The sequence below is a fragment of the Labrus mixtus genome, chromosome 13 (genome assembly GCF_963584025.1).
Source record: "Labrus mixtus chromosome 13, fLabMix1.1, whole genome shotgun sequence".
Classification (NCBI taxonomy): Eukaryota; Metazoa; Chordata; class Actinopteri; order Labriformes; family Labridae; genus Labrus; species Labrus mixtus.
The window spans coordinates 14,210,266-14,237,988 of NC_083624.1; the positions used below are offsets into that span (position 1 = coordinate 14,210,266).

Consider the following 27,723-nt stretch of genomic DNA (forward strand, 5'->3'; position numbering starts at 1 on the left):
ACATACTCGAGAGTAAATGATAAGTTTCCTCGTACTGACGGAGTGCGTTTTCTGAGCCGTGCATTAGCCAGCTAAGGCAAACCACGTTATCACCAAATCACAAACCACACTGATGTTCTGCATCACCTGTGGTGCATTACACATCAGTTAACCAGAGGACATGATGCATCCATCACTCAGCTCGGAGCGAGTGTATCCCTGAAGGCTGAGAGCGGGGAAGCACCACGGTTAGTACTGCTATAAATAAATGAATATCTGGTGATTCTTTTGCTCTGGGTTTTCCAAAGGTCACTTCTTAATAAGTATCAGAATGGCCAGCATGGCTGTGGATTTTAGGGATATGACTGTGATATGATATGGCACTGATAACCATGTATACTATGCTGAGCCATTGCAGCCTCACTAACATGCTAAAGACTTTTCTCCCTAGAGAGGGAGAATTGGGCGAAAATGTTTAGCTTTATTTCATATTAAATCAACCCAGTCAAAGTCTAGTTGGATAAGAAAAGACAAGTGTTTTAGTTTTTTTTGTTAATGTTGTTACAGTAAAACCTCCGATTAAATAAAGGCATTTGAACTACTGTATATCCTTTACTCTAGCGAGAGTGCCTGAACATAGCCCTGTGGCTTTCCTCCTTCCTCCCCTTTCTTTATATAGACCAGAGCACCTGGTCTACCTGGAGTTCACAACCCAGCCCCCCCGAGAACACCTAGTATCCTTTCCTTACTGATTGTGTTTTCTTGAATTTATCGACCACAATATATCCTATCCTACAGTCAGCATCCACTGCTCTGCAATCAAGGTGTTTCACATTTGAGTCATTGAGTTTTCAGGGTGATGGAAGGAAATCGTTTCTGCCATGACTTCCAACAATCTCAACTCCATCAATCAATTGTTCAGCTCACAAACAGTTAACATGCAGACATATATTATGTAAATGTTAACATACCGAAATGGTTGTTTGCAGGTGGTTTAAGAAATTCCAACGGTTGTTCCTTGCTGGTTAAGCTACCTGTTTGAGGCAAGAAAAAAAAAAATCTGCTTTAATGTGGTGTTCAGTATCAAAATCAGCAGCTGGATATATGCAAATCAACAACATGTGTGTTCAGCGCACAAGGAAAAGGAGGTATGGAGGAGCAGAGCAGGATATGGAGAAACCAAAAGGGTGAAAAAAGGGTTTGAAAAGAGAAATACATGTATTTTAAAGTGAAAAGAAAAACTGAAGCTGATGACAGCTTTACAGAAAAGTTGGAGACAGAGAAAGGTGATATTCAAACTTGGTATAGAAACAGCCCACTGCCTACATTCTTAAACAAGCCATTAAGAAATGCACACAGACAAATCTTCTATTCTCCCGACTCCCTATTACTGTATCTCCAAAAACCGCTGCAGCAATTTAAGTCCCATTTACTGCAAATCTTCAAAATTGAGTTGAACGGACTGAACTTGTCTGAAGCTGGAAGAAAGACAATTTTCCCCTTGAAAGACTACAAGGTGTCAAAAAATTATACAGAGGCCTGATTGACAGGCTGTGTCATGTTGAGATGTGACCTGGATTTGGCTCCATATAGGAACACTTTTTGTTTTGAAATAAAACCATGAAACATATTGAAATATATTAATTTACATGTATAAGTCTCACATTCAAGGTACAATTCTTATTTGAGATACAGCAGTAGACGCTCTGTGTTCTGCATACAACATCCGTTTATCCTGAAGATTGGCAGCTCGTTTGGATGGTGGGGTCAGTAATCCTGCATATAACTTGCCTATACTCGGTGGATGTCAGGCAGTGCAGACACAGTGGGATGTTCTCAGAGTGCATTTAAGAATATGTACTCGTAAGTAAGTTTAAAACAGATAAACAACTTTTTCAAAGACATCAACACTACAAAAACTGGCAGAATCTCTCAGGCGAACATCAAGTCTGTCTCCATCACCACCAGCGTGTAAACAGTGGACACAGACAGACGTGGAGAAAGGAAACTAAGTGTGTAGGAAAAGGAAAATGTGAGCCGAGGCCATGTGCTGTGTCACACATGAACGAGCAACAGCACACAACATACCCACCACTACTATGGATTTTTATTTTTCTGGGTTGCTAGGCGCTATTTTCAGCCTTAGCAGACTGCTCCATGATTAATACATGATGGAGGGAGGGGCTGAATTAAATATTCATATCTAACGCACTAACACACACACACACACACACACACACACCAAATGCATACGCTTCAATAATAAACTCTGGCCAAAGCTTCCTTTGTTTCTTTCACAAAAGTAGAAAACAAAAATCTAGTGCAGGACAGCAGACAAACTTAACAAAATCACATCCTTGTCTGCAGTAAGAGAAGGAGATATCTTACTGAGACTTTCCCTAGAAGAGGACAAAAAGACAAAAAATAGAGGAAACAAGTGTTGCGATTAGAGTTTTACAGTAAACGAAGGCTGGATGTGTGTGTGTGTGTGTGTGTGTGTGTGTGTGTGTGTGTGTGTGTGTGTGTGTGTGTGTGTGTGTGTGTGTGTGTGTGTGTGCGTGTGTGTGTGTGTGTGCGCATGTCAGTAGGGTGGCAGTGGCAGATGGCAGAAAGATGACACCAGAGTTTGATAGGCGAGAGACAGGCCAAGCAATCGCACACACACAGACACTAACAAACATACAAGTGAGTGTTTTGCATCTTCCCTCAGTTGCACATAGTAATCGCCACCTTTATTTTTCCTTTTAAACCCTTTGCACGTACTTACATCCAGTTAAATACACATGGCTTCCTGTTGGCACTGAGCGTATATAAAAACAGAGGGAAGAATGTATGGATATGTGTATTTATCTCTGTGTGTACAGGAAAACGTTTCTCATGGAAAGCAGGCAGGTTTATTGGGCGGTCCAGCCATGACCGAGCAGCAGATTATGACCTCCAGCCCCTGGAGAGGAAGACAGGTCAAGTGCTTTCTGCCTTAGCACACAGTGATGAGAGAATATCGCCATGGTTACCACAACAAACAAATATGCAGAGTGAGGGAGAGGACACACTTGTATGAGGAAGGAACCATGTTCTTGTAAATGGAGATGCATTGCGGGAAAAAGCCTGGATTTGTTTTAATCTAATAAAAGCACTCTTTCAAAAAGTCTTCAGGGGTTTAGGTAAGAAACCTTTTAAATACAAAATGTTCATATAAATCTGTTTGCCCTAGGAGGTCACAAATTTCCCCCACGGGGGATCAATAAAGTTTATCTTTATCTTTATGATAAAATTAAAATGGAGTTGGGGGGAAAGCAGGAGGAGCAACCAGTTAGTTCCATTCGTCCTCCCTCTCCATGCATGTTTTTGCTTATTGTGATGATATCCTTACTTCAAGAATACCCCCTCCATTCAAAACTTTATTTGAATTTAGAAATGAAGGATGTCACATTCTCTAAGAGCTGTGAGTATAATCTTAAATGCTCCCTTATTAACATTAAAGCATCACATTTTTCAGAGGTTAGAAATGGAAGAATAGGAGGCGCTAGATGGTCTAGTGGTTAGAAGAAAAAAAAAACTCATGTACCGGGGATGCAGTCCTCCATACAGGAGGCCCGGGCCTCTATCCATTGTCCTATCAAATAAAAAAGTAAAAAGCCCAAAAATAAATCTTAAAAAATTACACTTTTCTTTGTTATTTGAATTCATGTAAACTGAGCATTGGGTTTGGTTCCTTCTCCCCATTATTTCATAAACGTAACAGTGAAAAAATAGTAAGAAACACACAATTAACCATTTTTAAAAATGTCCAATAAATCAGCTCTTTGTATGACACACATTGATTGCATAGCTAGTAAATCTGTAGGTTTGGTATTTGTTTTGAAGCTTGAAGTCATTTAATTATCCAAAGAATCTCCTCCTCCAACCTTTACCTTATTGGGGCTGGTGCAAGCAGAAAGTGTGCAGAGTGTTGGATCTTCAAAATTGTTAGGGTTCATCACCTGGGAACCACGAATATTAGTCCAAACTCATCTTATTTGGATCTGTATTTTGATTCGATATTTCAGTTTGGGCTGAAAACACTGCTAAGGGACGCTGCTAGCACGTCTCAAAACCTTTTAAATGTGATTAATCAATGGTATAAATGTGTAATCCTGCATAATTCCAAACTACTGCTCATATTTACATCATCAAGCTCCTGGTTTACTATACTCTGAGTCATAATGGTTAGTAAGCCCTATGATCGGTCCACTCTAGTTGATACTGTGTGTACAGCCACTCATTTCCCTACAAAGCACCCTTGTCCGCTCTAAACAAGGTACTCATCTATCCTGCCCAAACTGCGTCACTGTCTCAGAGTCTGATTGAATCCTTTTCCTCTCTACAGTACAACTATTATCTTCTGTAAAAGCGGTGACAGCTATAAAGTTCAAGAGAGAGGAGACAGAGAGGGTCACTACCTCTCATAGCTCACTCAGCTGTGTGAGTTTTTGGCTCTGCTTGTTCTGTTGTAGACTGTTTCTATGGAAATACATGCAAGGACATATGCCTGGGCATCGTAATATATGTCTGAATAGGTTATTATGTTAGCACCTTCTGGGTGTTATTGCTGTGCAGTTACAATGATGGCCCCCGGTTCTCTGAGAGACTCTGGACACTGATGGATACTCTAATGTGTTGACCTTTGTGACCTGACCATATGCACACACCCGTCAGCAACAGTTATTTCATCTCCCCAGTGACATGAAGGAATATGGCCTGTAGAAAATACATACACACCAAGAAAAGTACATGCATAGCTCAAAGTGTTTGCTATTTTTAAATGTGTCATCATTAGGGTTGCAATGATACCACAATTCTTATCTTTAATACGATAGTAGAAAAACTCTACTGATTTTTAAACCTGTTTCAATACCATGGCAACAGAAAAAGAAGTCCTTAGGTACCCAATGTTGGCCCAATATTTCTTGTTCTTCATCAAGAAAACTCCTGCACACTATCTGAATTAGTACAGGTACTGATGTCAATGTATTAGTGCAATTAAGACAGTGCTCTGTGTCTTTCTCTCAAAATTGAACATTTTGACAGCGCAAGTCATCGTATCCTTCTTGCAACAGCCTAAGTGTGTTGACAGACTTTCTTGTGGACGGACATACGTGATCACCGCATGGAAAAGGAAGAGACAGTGTGCCAAGTTACCGACGTCTGGCAAAAGGACAATTTGGCTCAGAGGCAAGCAGGAAGCAGGAGTGCCTGCTTCAGTGGGTACACACCCGGTGTACGATGGTGAGGAGAACCCTTCCATGATGTAAGAGAAGGTAGCAGACATGAGCATTCATAAAGAGGTACAGAAAGAGACAAAGCTGTATGTATACATCATTCCTCCTGCTGCTTGAGATGATAAAAGTGCCAAGTCACCATGTTCTGGTAGACCTTTTCCTCTACCTGACATCCAATTACTGCACCAGAGCCAGAAAAGCCAACCTGTCTAGTCCACTACATCTCAGTCTGGTGTATTCTCAGCCCTCCATATCGGCCTCAGAGTTCTGCCATGCTCTGCTCTGCCAACTATGCCATCCTGTCTGCCGAGGCTCCACCAAAATTGCCCTTCTGCTGCAACCAAACTCAGAGCCAGTCTGAGAGTGTGCCAGCTACTCCAACCTGTCACTACCACTCCAAACCAGAAGATAACCTGCTGGGAAGCCTATATACGAGAAGATTCAGTCCAAAATGAGATCTCCATCCTGTGATTGGAAACCAAATTAACTACATCTAACAAGTCAAGTCACACACTGCCACTCCTCAGTTACCAAAGGACTGGATGGTTTAGCTCTTCACTACAGATTCTTAACTGGAATCTTAGTTTAATTTGCTCTATATTTTAGAATAAACTGATTGGCACAGTGCTGGTCATTGAAAAGCCCTTTATGACTCATGAGCCTTTGAGGATGTAACTCTAACCTGGCTCTAGTGGAGGTAGAATCTCTGTGTGCCCTTGAACCTACAAACCACACATGTAGGTGCCAGGCTGTAAAACATGTCCTGCTGCCCTGTTAATAGCTGCAAAAACAAAGCTGCCACAAGCATGGCCAAATCTCCACACCAAGAGTCAGCAATGGAGCTTAAGAAAAAGTTCACCTTCAGTTTCAAACATCTATATATCAAGTCTATGTCTTGTGTCTCAAAACATTTAACGGTTGGATGCATATTTATGCATATCCAATCACAGACCATCATCAGAAGCAAGAGCAATGGAGGATGAGCAGTTATCACCACACTGGTATCCAAGATAATGTTTTGCTTCAAGAGTGAGTATGACATTGTTTTCATTTAGTGGACAAATATGTCTTCCCAAATTCAGATTACCAGATGTTTTATATATTTGGCAATAAGTATAAAGATGTTGCAGAAAAGTAGCCTAATGACTTGATGGAGATAAGGCAAATTTGTCTGCTGAAAGTCTCACTATCTTGGTCTTGATTGTTTAAGCATATACAGGATCTGAAATCAAATTGATTGTTTCTAGAAATAGAAAGTTATATATTAGTTTCTAAAATCATTAAGGGCAACAAAAATCCAAAACTAGTTAGGTTGGTTAATATATGATAACATCTTTCACAAAAATAACAATGGTAACAAAACCTGCAAAACCGATAATGAAGTGGGAGCCATTTGTGTTTTTATTTTTTTCTATCTTATTCAACTTGTCACACTATACTGCCTGTGAGGATGTTAATTTCCACATTCGTAATATTAATAAAAAATATGAGCAGTAAATAAGTTCTGCTGACTTTTTTCAGTGTTCAGAAGTATTTGTTCTGAGTCTGTGTGCAGGAGTTAACCCATGCAACCACTGCACCACCACTTCCTTGTTAAAATTCCCTTGTTGGTATTGTGGTCATGTTGACCATGCACAGCACTTCCTCTGGACGTTTTGAACCCACAGGAGCAAATAAAGCCTTTCATTTAAATTTGACTCTGCATCTTCTAAGTTTGTGCAGATCATCATATTTCATCTATGCTTCATCTACTCAAGCACGTTTAAACATAGATATTACTATTTGTATACAAAATGTTGAATCTGACAATAATGACTGACACATAATCTATTCAACCCATTCACAGTTCAGCCCAGGACACAAGAGTTTGTATCTTCAATTAACCAGAAATAGAAGAAGTATTTTACTGATTTACACACAGAAGTAAAATATAGATTATATGTCAGACTCTCAGGCCTTCAATCCATCACTCTCACTGTACCCCACACACAATAACGGCTACAGAGAGGCCATGTGGTCCGGCAGCAGGCAGGCAACACGAGGTATGTCCATGGGGAGACAGGAGATCCCTGTGATACCTTATACCGACCCGCTGTGTGTTTGTGTGTGCGTGTGTGTGTGTGCATTTCACTATTAAAGGCTGACTATGTACCAAGAGGAACAGAGACATCGGTGGAGGAGTGGAGAGGTCACTGGGTGGAGTGAAGGCCCTTTCTGTTTGTAAAATCATCACATGTGGGGATATCATAGTTATATTCCTCTCACTGCTAATGCAATAGGTTACAAATATTGAAGAAGTTCTGCAGTGCATAATAACATCAGTCAGAAAAAGTTGAGCCCCTATGCATGGTCAAGGCTCTGCCCCCGAGGCCGCTGTGGTTCAGCTCCTGCAGTTTACATTCTGAAGTGTCCTTGGGCAAGATACTGAACCCCAATTTTCTCCCAAGTGCATATCCATCAGTGTGTGGATGTTAACATGATGAGTACTGATGGGGAATTGGGCACTTCCCGTAGCAGCCTCCACTTTCAGTGTGTGAATGTGTGTGTGAAAGGGTGAATGTGACATGCAGTGTAAAGTCCTTTGAGCGATCACAAGAAAAAAAAAAGCACACTATGAGTGCAATCCATATGTTTCTACTAAAACCTTTCTTTGAACCTTGTTGATACATCTGCAAGCTTTCAAACCTGGAAGATTCCAAGCACCTTTGTTTGTTGTCACCATCAATGTAGACGGCAGAGCAGTGATTACATGTTGCAGCTATGTTTCACACAATTTTTTTTTCTTTTCATTTTTTGCTTTGTTGAATGAAAGAGAGGACAAACCTGCACACAAACTCAATGCCACAAAAAGATTCAGAATTTACAAAATTTTGACCAAAGTTCTTCACTGCCCTACACTGATATGATGTGCACATTTCAATTTCCTTTGTACAACTTCACAGTGACAAAAGGAGACTGGCAGGAGAAGTAAACACAAATTCCACAATACATCTCAACTCAGAATACCAACTCATGATACCTAGGGTACAGAGGTTGGCTTTTAGCCCCAGAGAAAGCAAACAACCTTGAAAATAAGAACTTTTCTCAGATCACTGCAAAGGCGAGAGACCATTGGTTACAACATAAGGTTGATACAAATAGCCAACAAACAGCCAACAATTTCTGAGAGTGTCATAATCTCCCCTTTACTTTCCGGCTCTGACAAGCTGATTTTGTTGTCCTAAAAATGTCCAAACATACTCATACGTAATACTCTCTCTAAGTTTAACTAAAGAGAGAGTGAGACAAATAGAAAACTGGACACAACAGGCTGTAAACCACTGGAGGTAATTACACCTTTTGTGTGTGTTTTGACAAGAACCGCGCTCACTGTGTGTTGATGCCTGGAATATGGGTGTGATTCACAACAGGTCCAGTCATGCTGAATCACGTTCGATGTGCGTTGCAGCCACCAGCTTCCCTCGAGGTCTGTGATTACTTTGTGACTACCTGTAGCTTCAGTGTGTACATACATGTACAGGCTGGACTAACAGGGTTACAGCTATATATAGGAGTTCAATGTTTGTTTGAGTTCATTTTTAATCCAGAAGTTTCCAATTTCCCTGCATGCAATTAAAGCCTTTAACTGTAGCCTGGTCGACCACAGCGAAACATTCGGTTTACTAGATAGTTCCCCAATTATCTGCAGCCACAAGCCTTTGACATAATAGGAATTTTTATTGATTTTGTAAAGCTTAATAAAGCAGCACTCTTGCTCACATGATAAAAAAGTGTCACCAGACCTCCTAACAACATACACTGTCAAGGTTTACATGCACGGAGACTCAAGACACTAAAAGTATGACATGGTCAACTGAACTTCAATTAAGGAGGCAGTCCATAATAAAGTCATGTAAACATAAACACTGATATATTTCTAGGAGGTATTTCTCTGGAGATAAATAATAATGTCATTCCCTACTCTCTCTCCCTGATTTCCATCTCTATTCACTGTCCTATCTCTCCATTAAAGGCACAAAAAGCCCAAAAATAAATCTTTCAAAAAAAAAAGAATGGTAAATGGACTTGAGCTTATATAGCACTGTTCTAGTCATCTGAGTCTGACTACTCAAAGCGCTTTAACACCAACACATTCTGATGGCAGACTCTGCTATGTAAAGTGACCATCAGAAGTAACTAACCCCATTCATACACATTCAAACATCGCAAAAGCAGCAGGAGGGTTAAGGGGTTAAGTGTCTTGCCCAAGGACACATCGGACATGTGGCTGCAGGAGCTGGGTGTCGAACTGTATTGCCCACTGTGAGATGCATGTGTGAACAAGCAAGTCATGAAAACTTCAGGGGCAGCCTGAATGAAATTCTCTACAAATTTTCAGGAGCGCACACTGTATGTGAAAACGTCTAGAGAGAGGGAGAGCACCTTCAAAAGCATTCCTCCAGGAATCTCAAGGTTCCCTCCTGCCTCAAGTTTAGCACAAATACTTCCTGTGTGTGTGAAGCTGCAGAACACCTCACTATCACACTCCTTTCTGCTAAATTGACTTTACACTCAGCTCAGCCATTCCCCTTTTCTTGTAACCTACACTAAAGTATTAAATCTTCAAATACTAACATATATTTCAGAAACCTTGTTCTAATTTAAGAACTGCCTGGCTCGGTCTCTAACGAGGCCTGTGTTGCTAGACCAGTGTCAAAGCAAGAGGGGTCGCCAGGGGTTGCTAGAGAGGTCGCAGAAACTTGGAGGTGGGAGGGGGTAAATATAATCAATACGTTAAGTTACTTGTAAAAATAACATTTTAATATACTATTTTTATAGTCATTCATCACTCCATAACTAAATATGTGTGTTCTTTTTCTATGGCAATATTTCAATAAAAAAAAAAAATAACATCCACCGCTCTGGCCAATCAGAATCAAGCATCCGCTATGAGTGACACTGATATATCAGAAAGTTAGACCTCCTTTGAAATGGGAACATTTCTACTATATCACTAAACCTAACCCCCTAGTCACTTTGTGAGACAATAAAGTTCATCTTGAATCTTGAACTACATAACTACCATTACTACTCCTGATAAGTATTGTAAAGAGGGATAACAAAAACTGTGTATGATGAAAGAAAAACATAAATGTAATGAAAGGATAACTAGAGAGAATATTTAAGAAAGTTAACTGTTGATTATAGTTAAGTCAGAAATTAGAAAAGTCTGTTTACAGGAAAGAAAAATAAAGGATATGAATGATTAACACAATAAGGAAATATATTAAGAAGTTGTAGTTTTCATTTAGGATACTGTCTATTGTAATCAACTGGAATTAAATGCATGTTGCATAAGGGGGTCCATGAGGTTTACAGTGTGCTAAATGGGGCTCCTTGGCATTGCAAAGTTTGTCAGAGTACGAGGTATTATCAGAGAAGAGGTGCTAACAAACACCAAACTTTTAACCATGCCGCTTCGGTTTCATCCCCATAGAAAAATAAATAAACATTGGCTTCTTTGACGTCACAATAAAAACATAAGTTACATTACTTACACGACTGATGCAACTTATTTTTTTTTATCAAAGCTCAACCTTTTTCCTAAATCTCTGCATTTTTGTAAAGCCTAACCAATATATTTTTGATTCCTTTTTTAAACAAAACTGCAACATTTTTACAACACCAAACAATTTGATATATCAGACTGAAAATATTACTCAAACTTGAGGAATTACCTTTTCTAAAAACATCAACATACTTTAAACATCTTTCTCCTTCTAGTAACTTCAGCATGAGAAAGCCAGCATAAATGCTATCTAGCCCCCGACTCACTGTCCCCGAGTCCTATAACTGTAGGCAAACTTTTTACTACCTTCTCTATAAAATAAACCATTACTTTTATTATTACTTTGCTTTTATGTCAAATTTTAAGATCCTGTGCACACATAAACACAGTTCATAAAGAAGAATCTCCCACATGCAGTACTGTTTCATTAAACATAACAGATGGCGTGGTTATAATATGTTAATGCTACATATGACTCAGATATTGTTTGAGGGCCAGTTGAACCCAAAACATTAAAGAGTATGTCTAATGAGTGTGAGTCCAGTTTAAAAGTGGTGTGAACACAAGGCCATCAGCTCGACTGAGGAAGTGCGTTTGCATTCCTGGGAGGAGAAATAACAGGTGCAGCTGCAAGACCAGTTGGTCAGCAGAAATAATCCAAACACATCTGCCTAACTGCACACAAGAAATAACTCCTGCAGAAGAGGGCGTAGGTGCTAAGACGTCCTGTAAGTTGGAGTGGACGAGAGAGGAAAAGGGGAAGCAGAGACGGAGGAAAAGTGAGGCTTGATGAAGAGGAGAAAGTGAAGGATGAAGAAACTGTTCAGGGACATGGAGAAATTAGGAGTTAAAAAGCAGGAGGTGGAATAATAGGGCTGGTTTAGGTGAAAGAGCAGAGAGAATTACAAGTCTGAAAGGTTGCACAGGCTATAAAACAAAGACCCACCTTTAAAGAGATGAATATGAACCAGAACATTATTATACAATAAGCCAGTGCATTCGCAGTAATTAGGAAGGAATTTCTTACATGTGGCTCTCTCTGACGTCAATCCTGTACCTTCCCAGAGTTTGCTTTCTCTTCCCCGGCGCTGTGAATGTTTAGCGTTAGACTGCTTTTGGCAAAGCTCCTGGACTTGGGTGCTAGGGGAGGTTTGGGGGGGGGGTTTCTCTGCTTGTTTAAAAAGCAAGCAAGGATGAGCATGGTAACCTCAGTTCAAGTATTTGGCTCTCCTGTGATTCAGCTGTGTGTTTATGTGTGTGTTGGTTATATTGCCACATCAGTGGAGCTGAGATGTTTAAAAAAAGTTTGGGAGATTTCGAGCCAAGTGCTGAAAAGTCAGGGAACTACAGAGACACCTTAACAGACAGGTTCTGTACTGTACTGGGCTACCATGTAAGGGATCATTACACAGAATGACTATTTGTACAGTTTGTGGTTGCTGCGATGTCTAGAGACTTGTACTGAATTCCTAATTAATTCCTAATAGTTTTTTCTTCCTTCCACTAGATGTGGTTATACAAATAACACTTAACTTTATTTGAGGTAGGAAGACAAAGTGTTTTATTAGAGTTGCATTTAAAAACCAAAGGAAAATCCTCTCGCCATCAAATCCTTGCTGCATGTTTCTCTGCTAATCTACAATATTTGTTAAGTCCAAGTTGGGCTCATAACAATCGTATCTGGGTCACTGGGCTCAATTCTTTGACTTAAGGTCTGATTATGAGCTACTTGAAAAACTTCCAGGAAAGCAACAATCTTCTAGGAATACATCCAAGAAACTATTCCTTCAGGTCCTGTTAAGACGATTTCCATAGGCATGCAGTCCTGCAGGATCTCCTGACACTGTCTGCTATTTCTTGCATAGTCCTGCAATGAATCAATTAATTGAAATGAAATATAAAAAACTTTAAGTAGTGCATATGTTGAAAAACACGTAACATTTTCCATCTGTAAGGAGGTGAGAGTACAGGTCCATCTTTGATTAAAAAACCAAACCAATGCTGGCCTTACACCTTATGACTTTTAAGAGATTTGTAAAGCCCTATTCAGGCTGTGTTTTGTTTCAGAAACCATCGACACACAATGTGAATTCACAGACTGGGAAAAGAATATTACTCTGTAGAAGAATCAATATGAATGTACAAAGACGTGATGAAGGCTGAGCTAAGTTACTACGCTCTGCGGAAATGCATTCTGAAAAGGGCTACAGTCACAGACAAAGTTCCAAAGTTGGAAACTTCACAAAAAGTACATTTCTCGACCGTGCTCTAAATCGTTGAAGAACAGAAAGATTAAACCCCAAGAGTAGCACAAGTGATGTCAGTTTATGACCCTTGCAGAGCCTGTGCCACATGCTAGCTCATTTTTTGAAACTCACTAACACTTCTTTCACACTGCTGCAGCCCTCAACATGGCCAGACTTTTACTGATTTCAAAGCGTTTCACCTGTTCTACTAGAAGAAGTTGCTATGTTGCAAGGTAACACCCTGTTGGTGTTAGTGATGTGAGATCTAGTTCACTGAGCAGTTTCACACAGACGTGAATGGCACTTAAGTATTTTGTTTCCCTTGGTTTATTTTGCTTCCATGTAAATTGACAATACAATACAAAGCTCATACAAAGAAGGTGCAGTGGGGTCAACCAGAAATGTACGATATCTGTTGTCGTCATACAACAAATGATGTCACAGGATTTATTTTTTCTGCACATCTGTCTGAAATAAACCCTAGAAACATTAATGGATGTTAAGATTATTATGTTCAGACCAAAATAAGAGACCAACCATGCATCTGACAATGCAACAGAGTCCGTCTTACATAACATACTGTAACAGTGATCTGACAACCTGATGTAGTGTACAACAAGTCAACCCTGGGCCATACTGTACATTAGGATGATTATTATCCCGTGACAGAGTTCGCGCAGCTCAGCATCAATAAGCTAAAACAGGTTCTTAGTGACATTATATGCAGCCACCATCTGCTTTGTACTGTGATCTGTGTGGATATGAAACTGAGACAAATGCAGAAATATATCAGCATGATAAGAGGGTAGCCAGTGTGCGTTTGTGTATGTGTTTGTTTGTGTGTGTGTGTGTGTGTGTGTGTGTGTGTGTGTGTGTGTGTGTGTGTGTGTGTGTGTGTGTGTCTGTGTGTGTGTGTGTGTGTGTGTGTGTGTAGGCCTGAGTTCACCAGCTTGTCACATAAACCAGACCAGAGGATTATCTGTAATAATACTGATTCACTCATGTATTAGTGAGAGTTTACTGTAGGATTACCAACAATCTGATGCTGGGTGGATTGCACAGTCATTGTCATTACTGGTATTATTATTGGTATTCATATTTTTCATGATAGGCTCTGGGATATACACTTTGTTTGTTTTTTCAGAGTGTCCTGTTTACACAATCTCATCCATTGTCACATTGGGCTTAAACTGCCAGCTTGGATAAAAAAATGAAGATATTATTGCATCGCTATAATTAATATTCTTTTAAACCAAAAACTGAGACACCTCTAAGTCATTTTTCCTGATAACCAGAGCGTTCATTGTATCCATCCTCCCTCTCGTCCAAATGTCTATGGGAACACGCCAAGTGTGGGGATACTTGCTTTGGGCTTAGTTTATTTGTTTTTCCCCCTCTCTACGTGCCTGCTGCAGGTTTGCATGAGCTCCTTAGCTGAGCCTTGTGTGTGGATTCGTATTTCCCATGCCATCTGATGTCAACAAGCTCCTTCAGTAACACTAATCCACTCCAAAAACTCCCCTATATCAGTCAGCAGCAGCAGCAATCTGAAGCAGAGCCAAGTCGCACACAAGTGTTGTTTAAAGCTTAAGAAAGCACCTCATAAATAAATGCTAACATAGAACCAACAGTCATTACTGTTCATCATTTTTTTAGAGATGGAAACTTAAATGAGTTTAAATCGTGGTCAAATAGTGAAATTACAAATGAAATGTGTCGAATATGGTGCAGAAAACAGAATCAATGCTGCCTGTAAAGACAGCTACAGCCATGTGATGTTTAACATTTAATGTCAAGGCTATTTATACTTTTAGCTAGTGATGCAACAGATCGCAGTTGATCTGTGATCCATTCAGATCACCTGCCACAGTTTGGACCGCATGTGGACCGCAGATAGATGGGAAATGTATCATCATTGTTTTAACTAAACATACTGCAGCTTACTCCCTGTGAAGAGTAAAAGTAGTGCACTATGGAGATCTGCTGTACAAATATGAAGACAGTCCAGTATTTTTTTAAATATTTTGTTCACATGTTTTTTTATTGACTTTCACACTGCAGAACCTGGTCATAAAGTGTTGTACTTTGTATTAGGGGTGTGCATGTGTACACGTGTAACCGGTTAGTAAATCATAACCGTTCAGGAAAAATCTGTAAACGAAAACGTTTTTTTTTTTTTTTTTTATTATTATTATTTTTTAATTATTTCAAAATGTTTTAGAGACACTATTTATTTAGAGATGAATAAAGCTACAAATGTTCCACTTTGACAATGTTACTGCGCTCACAAATGCACGTGATAAATGTTGGATTGCGCAGTCCCGAGGGTCAGGCCCATTCGACTACGACCTCAGATCAGACAAGACAACCTGCTGAATTTAAGCATATTACTAACCGGAGTGTTAACCTTCCTGCTTCGCGTTCCAACCGCGGTCAGGGCGCACAGGGGAGACTTATTTATCTGCTCCAGGGCCGAAGTTGTAGTCCTCAACTTCGGGGCTATTATTACACTCGCAGAGCTTGAACTGTACACTTAACATCATGACTCTGATTTCTCCTGCTTATTCTGCTCCGGTCCCTGGCATCATTACGTTGCCTCTCGCACACACTTGCCGAACACACACACACTCGCCTCGTTCTCTCTCTCTCCTCACTCGCTCCCCCCACCCACACACATGCGCACTGAGCCATTCACAGAGAGACATACCCTGCTCGTATAACTTCTATGGCAAGTTTTCTGTGTTACTTATATAGCCTACTTTATAAAGCACAGTTGTATCTGTCTGACAACTTTGAGTGGCGGCAGTGATGCGGAGGAATCTTTCTGAAAAGCGGCCGCACCCTCCATTGGTTGTATAACGCGATTGCGGTCCACTTTTTTTTTTTATTAATAAAAAAAAAAACGGTTAACCGTGTACACAAAAAAAATGACATCGTGTAACCATTTACAATTTTTTGTAACTGTTCACACCCCTACTTTGTATGACTCGTGGCTTCAACTTTTTCTCCTTTCAATCTCACCATGTTAGTGTTTATCATGCAGGTATCAGCCAGTGGTTGTGTTTGACCACACACAGTAACTTAACATAAGTAATGTTATCTCACAGCCCACTGTAGCCTGTAGCTTAGTAAAACAAACTCCATTACAAAGCCACATGTTCAGCCCTGAAATGCACACTCCCTGTTTGTTAAGTCTAAGGTAACACACGCAGCAGGAGCAGCCGGTGCAAAGACACACACATCTGCTAAAGTAACGGTCAGCTTATGTTACAGGGTTGACATTGTCAAAGCTCAAACAGAAAAAATAAACTTGTTTTAAAGCAAATTTGTTATTCACAGATATATTTCGATTTTGAGTTTGTAATGTTAAAGGCAGAGTTGGTAATTTTCTCCAGACACACGTATTAAGATCTTTGTTGAAATAGTCTTAGGTCCTGACAGAAATTAATAACTCATGTTCTCTGAAAAAGGAACAAAGAAAATCTGTCATCTGTAGCAGTTGTAAGCCTGTAAAAACATCAACCAATGTCTGCCACGCGGTACCAATCTGATGAGCCAATCACGCCTCTCTGTCTCCCTGCTCGTTCTCTATACCATGCATGCATAGGCCCACACTCAAAGCATGAGCTGAGGTCCGCTTCTGGACCAATGGCGCTCGTGCATATAAGTGAGGGCCGTGGCTTTTGAGGGAGCACAGAGAGGAGGTGGAGGGGGTGGGTGCAGACGAAGCACTGAGGGAATGCTACTTTCAAAATCATGCTATTTTTTTTTTTTTCCGAAAATTACCAACCCTGCATTTAATGTTCTTAGTGGTGGTGTAACAGATACTATTATTGAAATGAAACAGCTTTTAAAGACACATAACAAATAAAAAGGGATATCAGGTTTATCTGACTATTTGTTTTCTTATTATTAGAACTTGTAAATAGGGAAGAAAATTGAGGATGTGATTCAGTATTAAGATGCGGAGTAAGAGGAGTAGGAAAGCTGGTTTACACATTTGTTTTCCCCAGACCCCACCCCCCCCCCCCCCCCCCCCCACCCCCAAAAAAAGATCTTATTTGTGACAAAAATCTGTGATCCAATCTGGACTGTAAGATCTGTGATCTGTTGCACCCCTACCTCCACTGATATTATTTTAAATCCTACAGTTTTGTGTTATGTCTTCTTAAGTGACAACGTGTAACATTTCTCTTAATGCCGTCCAAATGTAGACTCAAAATCACTTTTTGGAGCATGCATACTTCCATTTAGACTTCAGATTAGTCATGAGACTGTTTATTTAATTATAATAGAGCATTTTATGTAAAAACTTTGAACATGCCGATTGGTTTGAAGTCATTCAGACCATACTTCATCTCCTAGTGTAGATCTAGTGGATGCTTTCTCTGTTCAGATAACTCAACTTAAAAAAAGAAAACCTTCAAGGTCAATCTCTTCAGTCATGTTCACGAGTGAGCAGGCCATTAAGCAGCTCATCTTTCCTTAAACTGCAGGGATATTTGGAAAGGCAGCGATGGGGAGGGCCGGGCTGAGATGACAGAACTATCAACATGGGTCTCTGACAACGCAGAGCACTGCCATTACTTTCATGTGAGAGGATGGGTTAATTATAAGATTTGGTTTCTAATATGGAGCCTGTCAGAGGAAGTGCAGAGCTTATAACCGGTAATTAGACATAAATCGTTTGACTGAAGCAAATGTAGGGATATGGGGAAGGGGGTGGGGTTGAGTAAGATCAGGCTTTGTCTGTGGTAGATGGGGGAATATATCATCCTTTGGAAAAACAAACTCTAGGCTTTGGAGGTCTCATGTTCATTCCAGGGATAGGAAGTATGTCCTCAAATGGATATTATGTGGTATTTAAAACCTTGAGTTGTAAAAAAAATAAAATAGAATTTACCATACTATTTTTGGCTTGGTTAGATTGATAGTAATGTCTAATAATTACAATTTAAAAGGTTTAGTTTAGTTTCATTGAATCAGGGGCAGTGTACAAAAAAAAACATTAGTCTCAGAAGAGAAGAGATGCTTTGTACCAGATTTAGCTAACTAGTTTATTTCCATCTGTTGTCCAATAATTTTAAAAGTGTGACTATAAAAAAAGGAAACATATTCAACTTAAACACCTCAACTTCATGGACCGTGTCTTGCAAATTAATTATGGCACCAAAACAACTTTCGTCACCCTCTCTGTTGCCATTTTCCAACCAATTCTTTTCTTGCCATGCAATCTGCTGGCACACAGGCCTCATGTCTTTTTGAGTGATGTTACTTCAACTTAATTCAAACCTTTATTTACTGTATTCTCGAAAGGACATTGAGGTTTTTCCGTCATTTCCAAAATTGAGATTACAAGCATATTAAAAACAAGCAGACATGGATGGTTCTAGACATTAAGGTTGTGAGAATTTTGAAACGAGTCCTCTCACAAAATGTGCCGTGCTTTGCTAACAGTGGAAAATGATGCACATTGTTTTTTGTTAAGCCGTGCCAGGCCTTCCCTGTCAAAATTCTAAGCCCACCGAGGGGTCCTGTGCCCCACTTTGGGGATCACTGGAATAATTAGAGGCGTGGTTGATACGATAGATGGGGGGGGGGGCTTGCCAGGCGGCTTAAGGTCCACCCTAAATCCAACTTGTTGCCTGTTAGTATAATGATCAAAAGTTAGGTAGAGATAGCAACTTCAAGATGGCGACGGCCGTCATTCGGCTGCAAAATGCTTCTTCAGAAAACATGTCACTGACACTACGTCTATGATTCATACAGTCTATAGGCTGAGCCTTTTCACGGATCTGCTTGCATGGCTTGTAGTTCCTATCTATAACAATGCCTCCATTATAACCTGTATATGTAATGTAAAACTGAAGATCCATTTAGGTACAATGCAAACAGTATGAGCTTAGGTTAGCTCATCATGATAAAGTCAGATTCTATCAATTTGTCATTTTTACTAATTGTATAGCCACCTTAGTTAGCAGGGAGAAAAAGATTCAGTTTTTTAGTCTTCAAAGAAATCCATCACAGTGGCCGTGTCCAGCCTTTCATTAAGTGTTCATAGACTGGCCTTATGAAACATCGGTGAGAACGCCGCTGAAAGCTTCACTGAGCAGCCGAGCGAGCTGCAGATTTTAAGTGGCTGAGATGACAGTGAGATGACACACAGGCATTGAAATGTCAGGATGTGAGTCATGCTAATGAAGCAGCCACTGAATAAAGGTAGAACAAACCCCTCTGGAACACTCTCACACTAACCAATATATTAACAGTATGACTAAACATGCTACAATTACGCCCTTTGACTGCGGCTTTTTAAAGCGCCATTTCATGAAGTGTCAGTCATGACAGCTCCACTATTCACATGAAAGGGAGAAATGAAAGAGCCTGTGACTGTGCTTGCCCCCGACAACTATACAAGGAGTATATCAGCATACACTAACAGATACACACAAACCCGCTCTCACACACACATACACACACACACAGTTAATCACTCCCTTTGATTGGCTCAGCCTTTACACCAATTTTCTCCCTCTAATTACAATTAAAATAGTCACGCTTGTTTTCATGCAGCATAAGCACTGCAGAGCTGAGAATGGCTCGCTTGTTTATTGTCGTCATGTTGACAAAAGGGCCTTCAATAACGGAGGCCTATGTTCAGCCTGACCTTCTCTCTGGCCAGAATATTAGCAGACTGCTTCCAAATCTTCGAGCTCAAAGGTTTTAGGTTCAAACGCCAGTAAAATGCCTTTAATTGCCCGTGAACAGGGATCATTAAGACATGTGCATGTACCAGCGGATGCATATTGCAGACCTGCTATGAGTACGTTTAAAAAAGTCATGTCAAACTGACCCAGCTTTGTTTTGAGAAACCACTGAGCTTAAGATACGAAAATCACAGCAACCTTTGTGCCATCAGGCTCCTCAGTAAAGAGTCCTCATTTAACTCTTGATATCCTTTGAATGATTGTGACCAGTGTTTTTACTTTTGCTTCAAATAAACTATTTTATCATTCTGTTTCAGACCTTGTGTTTGTTTTGTTAGTATATCGTGCAGTCATTTACTTTTGATCGTGTATGCAAAGAAGGTTTTTTCTTTAGTGGATCTGTAAGGCAGACATGGCAACATGCTCAAAGTGACAAAGTTAAGATGTGGATGTTTAGCTAATTTAATTAATCTGAGTTAATCAGCTAAGAATATAAACAGTGTTTTCAGGTGTTTAAACCATAACCCGCTTTTTTTGGCATAAAAAATAAGAACTATTGGACATTACTTCAGTTTTTACAATTCATGGAGCTTGGACATTTAAAAGCATTTCATTCACAACTTTGAGATATTTCACAACACAGCAAAATTGTCAGCGTGCTGATGGTAGTAGAATAAAGGTCAGGGGACAACAACAGTCATAGAGATGCACTGATGCATGCATCAATGTCAGTAGCCAATATGTATCTTTTGTCTCAATTCAATTGAAAGCTTTCAAGCTGCACTACCTAACTGATGATTTAGAGAAGATTTTGTTTATTGGGCATCTGTTGGAGAATTATAGATTCTTTTTGCCTGATGTGAAAAAGTGAAAAAAATAACACTGTTATTGTAATCAGCAGTCGTCTGAAAGAATGGTTATTTTAAAAAACGATATCCTGCCTGATTCTCACAATTGATGCAGTTCTGATAAAGACATGTAACATGGCAATAATAAATCTGTCAACCTTCCTAAAAGCGACACTGGAAAAGATGCAAAAGTGAAGTGGGAAACATGCAAACATCATGTAGTTTCTGTTTTTCCCAGTGAAAATAACTTATGTCAGCAAACAGACACAGCTTCTTGTTTGAAAAAAAAAAAAACTCACACTTGTTCTATTTCTGCAATGCTTGGCAAACTTGAAATTCATTTTGCAGAGAAAGAAATCACAAGCTACAACAAAAAACAATCTCATCTCTTTGTCATGTGAAAACTTCACTCAAACAGAACAACTCTTCATGCTGGGTACACACTACAAGTTCATCAGGACGGTTTGGGGCCTGATCCTCCCCTTTCCCTTACTGATATTCATACAGCTTGCCTTTTCTTCTAAATAAAAACACTTACTTGACTAATTTAATTTTACATTACATTAAGAGCTAACTTTTTCATGGGAACTTTGTGAGTTTTTTGGGGTTTTTAAGATAACCAATTTTTAATAAAGTCAAACTTTACCAACTTGAGGTTCAACTAAAAGACGTTTAAAGGACAGAATCAATGGCATACGAAAGCACAATTAGAGTTTGTGTTTTAAAAGTGCAAATGTATTTTTATTTGTATTTCATGTATTTTTCAAATAAATTCATGTAAAATAAATGTCTTACAAAGAAGCAACTGTTTTTACTTAAACTGGAATTGATTAAGTGCAGGAACAGCTGGTATAAATAGACCCTCCACTTCTTTTACAAGAGATTTTTAGTCTACTGACTTTTGACCTCTGACACAACTGTAGCATTGCATTGAGATGCTAGTTGTGTTAGACCGCAAACAACACACATCCCCTGAAGCTTAAAGGGTCCCCGCTGGATCCCGCTGTGCGCCGCAGTGTGATCCTGATTCCGTGACTGTCACATGGCCCAGCGTTCAATAAGTGTGGAAATGGAAAGGTGCTGACTACTCTGATGACAACAACACCACTTGAAACATCACCAGTCGATTTACTGTGAAAGTTCACAGCTTGTGATCAGCTTTCAGCCTTTTAGAAGAGATAATGACCTCCTCGGGGAAATTCTCTGTTTACTGGCCTCCGCCCTGCTGACAGTCATTCCACCATCAAAAACAGCAACAACACTGTGTATTAGCAGCACATTAAAGGACATTACATTGGCCACTAAGGTCAGTGTGATTACATCATTGGGGCTGTGTAATCTCGGGCTGCTTTTAGATCAGTGTTGACATTATTACAGGGTCTTTACTTCATTGGGTAATGTAACAGGCTGCCTTGATCCTCTGTGGACGTAATACCCAGGACAAAACATCACTCGGCAAACCTACAGTGACACAGACACTCCATGGGGAGGTTAAAGCACTCATTGAGGTTTATGAAATACGTTCACAAATCATGAGCTTTTTTGTTGCTACTGTATGCACGCAGGCAGTGGTCAAACACCTGAGAACTGGTTACACTTATTTGGGTCATAAAATTATGACCGACTTTAACGCAAGTATTATGCAAATAAATATCCTCCATGACAGAAAGCCATCATCACAAATCAAGCTGTAAATTTCCCTGCTGACTTTGAACTCTGTTGTGGTTTGTTTACTCGTGTTTTGGCATGAGGCTGCTGTGTGTCTGGTGGAGACAAAAGGGGGGATAGGGGCCCCATTAGATCCGTGCTTGCAACAAAACGTCCTCTGTTCGCTCAATGAATGTGTGAATACATTTGTGAGAGGAAAACACTTGAGGGGGTGGAAGACTTGTGTCAATTGATAGTGTCTATAAATAGATCAGAAACATAATTATTTTCCGCTTCTCTTTGTTCATTCACCAATACCATAAACTGCTTTAAGTGTCATTTTAAAAAAGGTTTTGGTTCTGGGTGAACCGTGATAGTTTGGCATAAAAGAGATATACTTCATTGGGGGTGCAGATGGAATAGCGGTTATGTCACGTCCCATGTGCGGAAGCTGTAGCCTGGGTTCGAGTCCGGCCTGTGGCTCTTTATCCGCATGTCTTTACCAATTCTCTCTCCCCTGTTTCCAACACTCTCCCCTGTCCTATCAAATAAAGGCAAAACGCCTAAAAACACATCTTGGATAAAGAAGTACTTCATTAGTTTCCACAGGTCTAAAATGAAACGTGAAAATGTTGAGATTCAAATTTTGACATTCATGATCCCGTAGCTACACAGCTCTAAAACACATTTAAGCAAACAGCCTGGGATTGATTTTTCACTCCTGTGTTTAAGCATTGATTTTACCTTAAACCCAATATCAGTTCAACTAATGTTCATGTATGTCCTTCGTACCATCCATGCAACATTATCATGAACAAACTGTTGTGAAGTTGCAATATTTTCCTGCTTATGTGTTTATATAATACGTCTGACAGTGGTTGATGTATAAGCTGATTCATAACTAACAGACAGATCAAGTCAATATGCAAGTTTTGTGTGTTTTTGTTTGAATTGGGAATTTTAAAAATATACCTGGTGATGGAGGGGGTAAAGGTGCACTATGTAGATTTGGTAGTGATATATGAAAGTTGGAGAAGGGAAACAATACTATGAATTAAGTTTGTGTATTCACTTAAAAAAAATATTGCAAAGGAAAAAATAGGTCCATGGAACACCTTTTGGAGCTAAAAATCTCCCAGGAGAGTTTCACTGTTGGGGGGCCCCCCACCATACCTTCCCACGTAGCATTTTATCTTCAAACAGTGTTACAGGTAACACATTTTCCTCTGAGGACAGTTTGTGTATGGAGTTATGGAGTGCTGGCTGCAGATAGATAGATAGATAGATAGATAGATAGATAGATAGATAGATAGATAGATAGATAGATAGATAGATAGATAGATAGATAGATAGATAGATAGATAGATAGATAGATAGATAGATCCTTAGATACTTACTTACTTTATTGAGCCTGAGGGAAATTCAAAGCATCCAGTAGCAGGTTACAAAGACGTACATGACATGAAACATTGTTACAAATTAAACTACAAAACCGACGTCCCCCCTCCCATACATATATATTAACCCGAAAAAAAGATTTAAAGAAGAGGAGGCATTTTGAGGAGGCATTTTTGGAGGAGGCATTTTGAGTTGGGACTGCTGTGCCTCTCAGTCAGGGATTGTCTGTTGTCTTTTGTTTCTTATCATTTAGTGTGTCATATTGTAATAAATACCTTTGTTTTCACTTTTGTTAAGGTGTTTAGTGTCTTTTAATGGGTCAGTGTGTGGACTGTTAGCCCCATAGTGCTGCCTCATGGTGGGGCGTAACATAAGAAACACAACCTGTTTATCTCAAGATGGAGAAGCATCAAATGTTACATTTCTCCTTCTTCATGTGTTGAGATAACCTCCATTAAATGCTCTGGCAACATCCAGTGCCCAAAGTGTTGCTTTCTGCACCCACTGTGCTTGTTACAAACTCTGCGATTGTTCCACGCGCCCCTCTGAGGGTGCATCATCTTTGTCAGGTCAAATAAACATTCCCACGGAGGGACCGGTGTTTGCGTGTATTACACGATGTGTCAGCATCTTCCACTGCATTTCCATGCGAGTGAAATGCTTGCTGTGTGGCTTGTCATTGCACGGATGCTCATTAGAGTCCAATCGTGTGCAATTGACAGTGAGCCTGATAGGCGCTGACACGAAGACAAAATCAGAGTCAGGGTGGCAAGGAGGTGATGGTTAAGCATGAAATAGCCGTCGCTGAGGTTTTCAGAGAGTTACAAAGGAATGATGAGAGAAACGTGCAAAAAGGTTTTTCTAAATCAACCCTCCGAGCAAACTCTGCCTGAAAGATCTACAAAGTTTTAACATTTCAACTTAGCATTGCCCACACAGTCCATACAACTTCTCCGCTGCTTGCTAACAATGAACCAAGTAACACAGTCAGACAAGAACAAAACCATTAAGGTAGTCACCATTTTGACAATCTGACAGGTCATACAGAGCAATATAATTATTCAGCGTGTTCACACCAGCTCATTTATCCAGCCAACAGCAAATCTGAATTTACAGCATATCCTTGTTGTTTCATTCATCTCAAAGGCTAATGCTTCTGAAAGGTAAGTAATGAGCTTGCTATGATATGCAAATGGATGAAGGAAAAGTCTGGTAAATTACAAATGTGGGAGGACAACAAAACCTCGGTTTCATGCAATTTGACTGATGAGGAGTGCTGCTGAACTCGATGATCCTGCACAGATTTCTTCAGCAGGGTTCCTAGGTGCAACACTTTAAACTCATGTAGGCTGCTGGGAACACTTAGCTGGATAATTATGTGCAACGGAGGATTCATTGCATATTCGTTTGATTTTATGTTGGCATATTTTTAGGAAAATTAAGCCCATAGGCCTTAAGCTTATCTAGTCTGATAATAGTATGAAGAGTAGTTGAGGTTGCGAATGGAGAGTGTCAGAGCTTATATGTACACCTATACGCACGCTTGAGGGCAAACTACTTCAAGTAGCTTAAAATGATGCTAGCATACTATTTCAGCAATCTATATGATGAGGTGCATGTCATATATGTGTGACAGCACCAGTCAAAACTGTCCAAACTGTCTTCAGAAATCTATGAATACATTTTTGTGCTGGCTTGTTACCTAAGAAAACGAAATCATCTTGGTTTTATCAAACATTCTTCATGTAAAACACTTAACCAGTATCATTCTCATAAGTGACTTCAATCCTCACAGTCTGTAACGCTTCTGTTTTGTCTCTGGTTAAGTCAGCGGCCTGTGGGTTGAATGAATTCAGCCCAAATAATCTGCAAATGAAAAGGGCTGGAAGAGTATGCTACTGTGCTTGGGCTGTTAAAAAAAAAGCCCATTAAGATGTTTTAGGTGTTTTAATTGAAACTATTATGTTCAGTTGCTACTCTAGGTTCCAACAAAATTTAGAAAATCTGTTGTAAGTTAGTTGATGAATCATTTTCTCATACATTCCTGCACGAAGAAAAACAGTTGCTTCTTTGTTGCATTTCATAACATGAACTCTAATTGTGCTTTTGCATGTTATTTGTTCTTTCTCTTTTGGTCTTTTAGCTGAACCTTGAGTCTGTAATGAGGTTTGAAATGAATTGAAAATGTGTTATCTTCAAACCAATTTAGCAGAAAAGAATGACATTCCCTTATTTAAGTATACTCCTTAAGTGATGTAAAACTAAATTGTCAAGTAAGTGCGTTTTTTTTTTTTTTTTTATAAATATCAATAGAAAACTGGGAAAGGTACAGTAGTTTTATGCTGTCCTGTGGTCAGCTTCTGGGATTAAACCTAATAAACTACAGCTGATACAGACTCGGAGTGCATTTCATATTTTCCAGTTCTTAAATAACAGTCTAACTAAAAATGTAAAACTTCAAATACAATACTTAATTTCATTATATCAAGGAAGCACTGTGGACAAAAGAGCATAAAGGTGTTGTGTTTTCTCCTCTAATGTCAAACTCCATTGGAGCTCACATCCTCATTCCTCTTCTGGAGAATGCAATAGCTGGTTATAGTGACTTGAATGTGTCAACACTTCACTGTTTAAAAGTTCTGAGGTTTTTGCTGTTCACTCATCGCGTCTAAATATACCTGAAACATAAACTTGACATTTTGCAAAACAACTACGCTGTCATTGGTCCCTCCAAGTCCAAAATATCAAGCATGTTTAGTCAAAACATTGTGACCACTACATCCCAGTAATGTGACTTTGTATACTGCAGGTCATAGTTATCCTCCACTATTGCTTTACCTGATAAAGGTATATGTTTGTTTTCACATTTTTAAATCAACCTTGAGTACCCATAAGCACCCAGGACTGAAAAGAATCAAATGTGCACAGACTACATTTCAAGTAGAAAGTATACAGAGTGAAATAAACTTAAAGTTGGATTTTCTTGCAATGTTTGCAACTTCGAGGATCAAGGCCGTTTTTTAAAGCTATTCAATAGAAACGCTATTAGAAGGGACCTTAGCCGTCATTTATTTAAGGGATGTTTACTAAGCAGGCATGCTTTAAAAAAAATTGACTTTCAAATTACACACATTCACACATACAAGCTGCCAAGTACAACCACAAGAGTCTAGCGTTGGCAGCTGAGCAGCTCCAGTGGAGCAGTAGGGGTTCAAAGCCTTGCTGAGTAGAAGGCTCTTAGTGAGGAACATAATACGCTCACTTTAACAAGTCTGATTTCCCCCGCTGAATCAGAGTTATAAATCCAGAAAAACTCCTGGTTTGAAGCCCTCTTCCTCTATCTCAGGCACACCAGTCGTTCGCCGCTTGGGGCTGATTAGCACTGGTCTCCTGCTACTGACTGAATTTCATCAGTTATTTGGAGACCTGGTGCATAAAAGGGGGGATACAGGAGTCAGGGTCAGGGGAAAGAGAGGGTCCAATTAAGGTTCTTTGAGTGGCCTGGGAGCAAAGAGACCCATTTAAAGAGGTGCAGCCAATGCGTAGCAACCTATGCTGTCTGTGTGCCGTGACACAGATGTTGGTTTCTTCAGAAAATGGGGATGCAATGTGGTCAATGAGATAACCTTTACTTAATGTTGCAAATCCTGATATCAGCCAAATTTTATGAAAATGTTTGGGTTATAGGATGTTCCTAGGAGCCTTAAATGATGTTGACTCTATACTTGCAATTTAAGTAAGAAAGGTGTCACATATTCATAACTATCAAGACTTCACAATGCATGAAAAGACATCAACTGTGTTTTGTACACAAGACTGAACTCTGTGATGTAATAGTGTTCAAACTGAGATTAAAGTGCTGAACTCCTTAAAACACACACTATGGAAATTGGTTGCCATCAGGTGCACAATCATGCTGTCGAAAACAATCATCTACAATCAGTTAAACACCGTCTGAAAAAAGACTTTCTCTGGTTCTGATTGAGAGAGGCACTTCAGCCCAGTAAACTCAAAGTAAACGAAGTCATTGTTTGACTCCCAAAGAATTCATTGAACGATGAAAAGGTGCTTAGTGTCAGCTAATGTTGC

The 27,723-nt window shown here is 39.7% G+C and overlaps 1 protein-coding gene across 2 annotated transcripts in view; it reads right to left on the minus strand.

The window, feature by feature from the left end:
- Window positions 1-27,723, minus strand: part of hdac4 (histone deacetylase 4) — a 132,078-nt gene that overhangs the window by 79,757 nt on the left and 24,598 nt on the right. For both annotated transcript variants that reach the window (XM_061053817.1, XM_061053818.1), the window contains exon 3: window positions 951-1,013. In XM_061053817.1, the coding sequence (XP_060909800.1) occupies window positions 951-1,013 (63 nt within the window). The remainder of the gene's footprint in view (window positions 1-950; window positions 1,014-27,723) is intronic.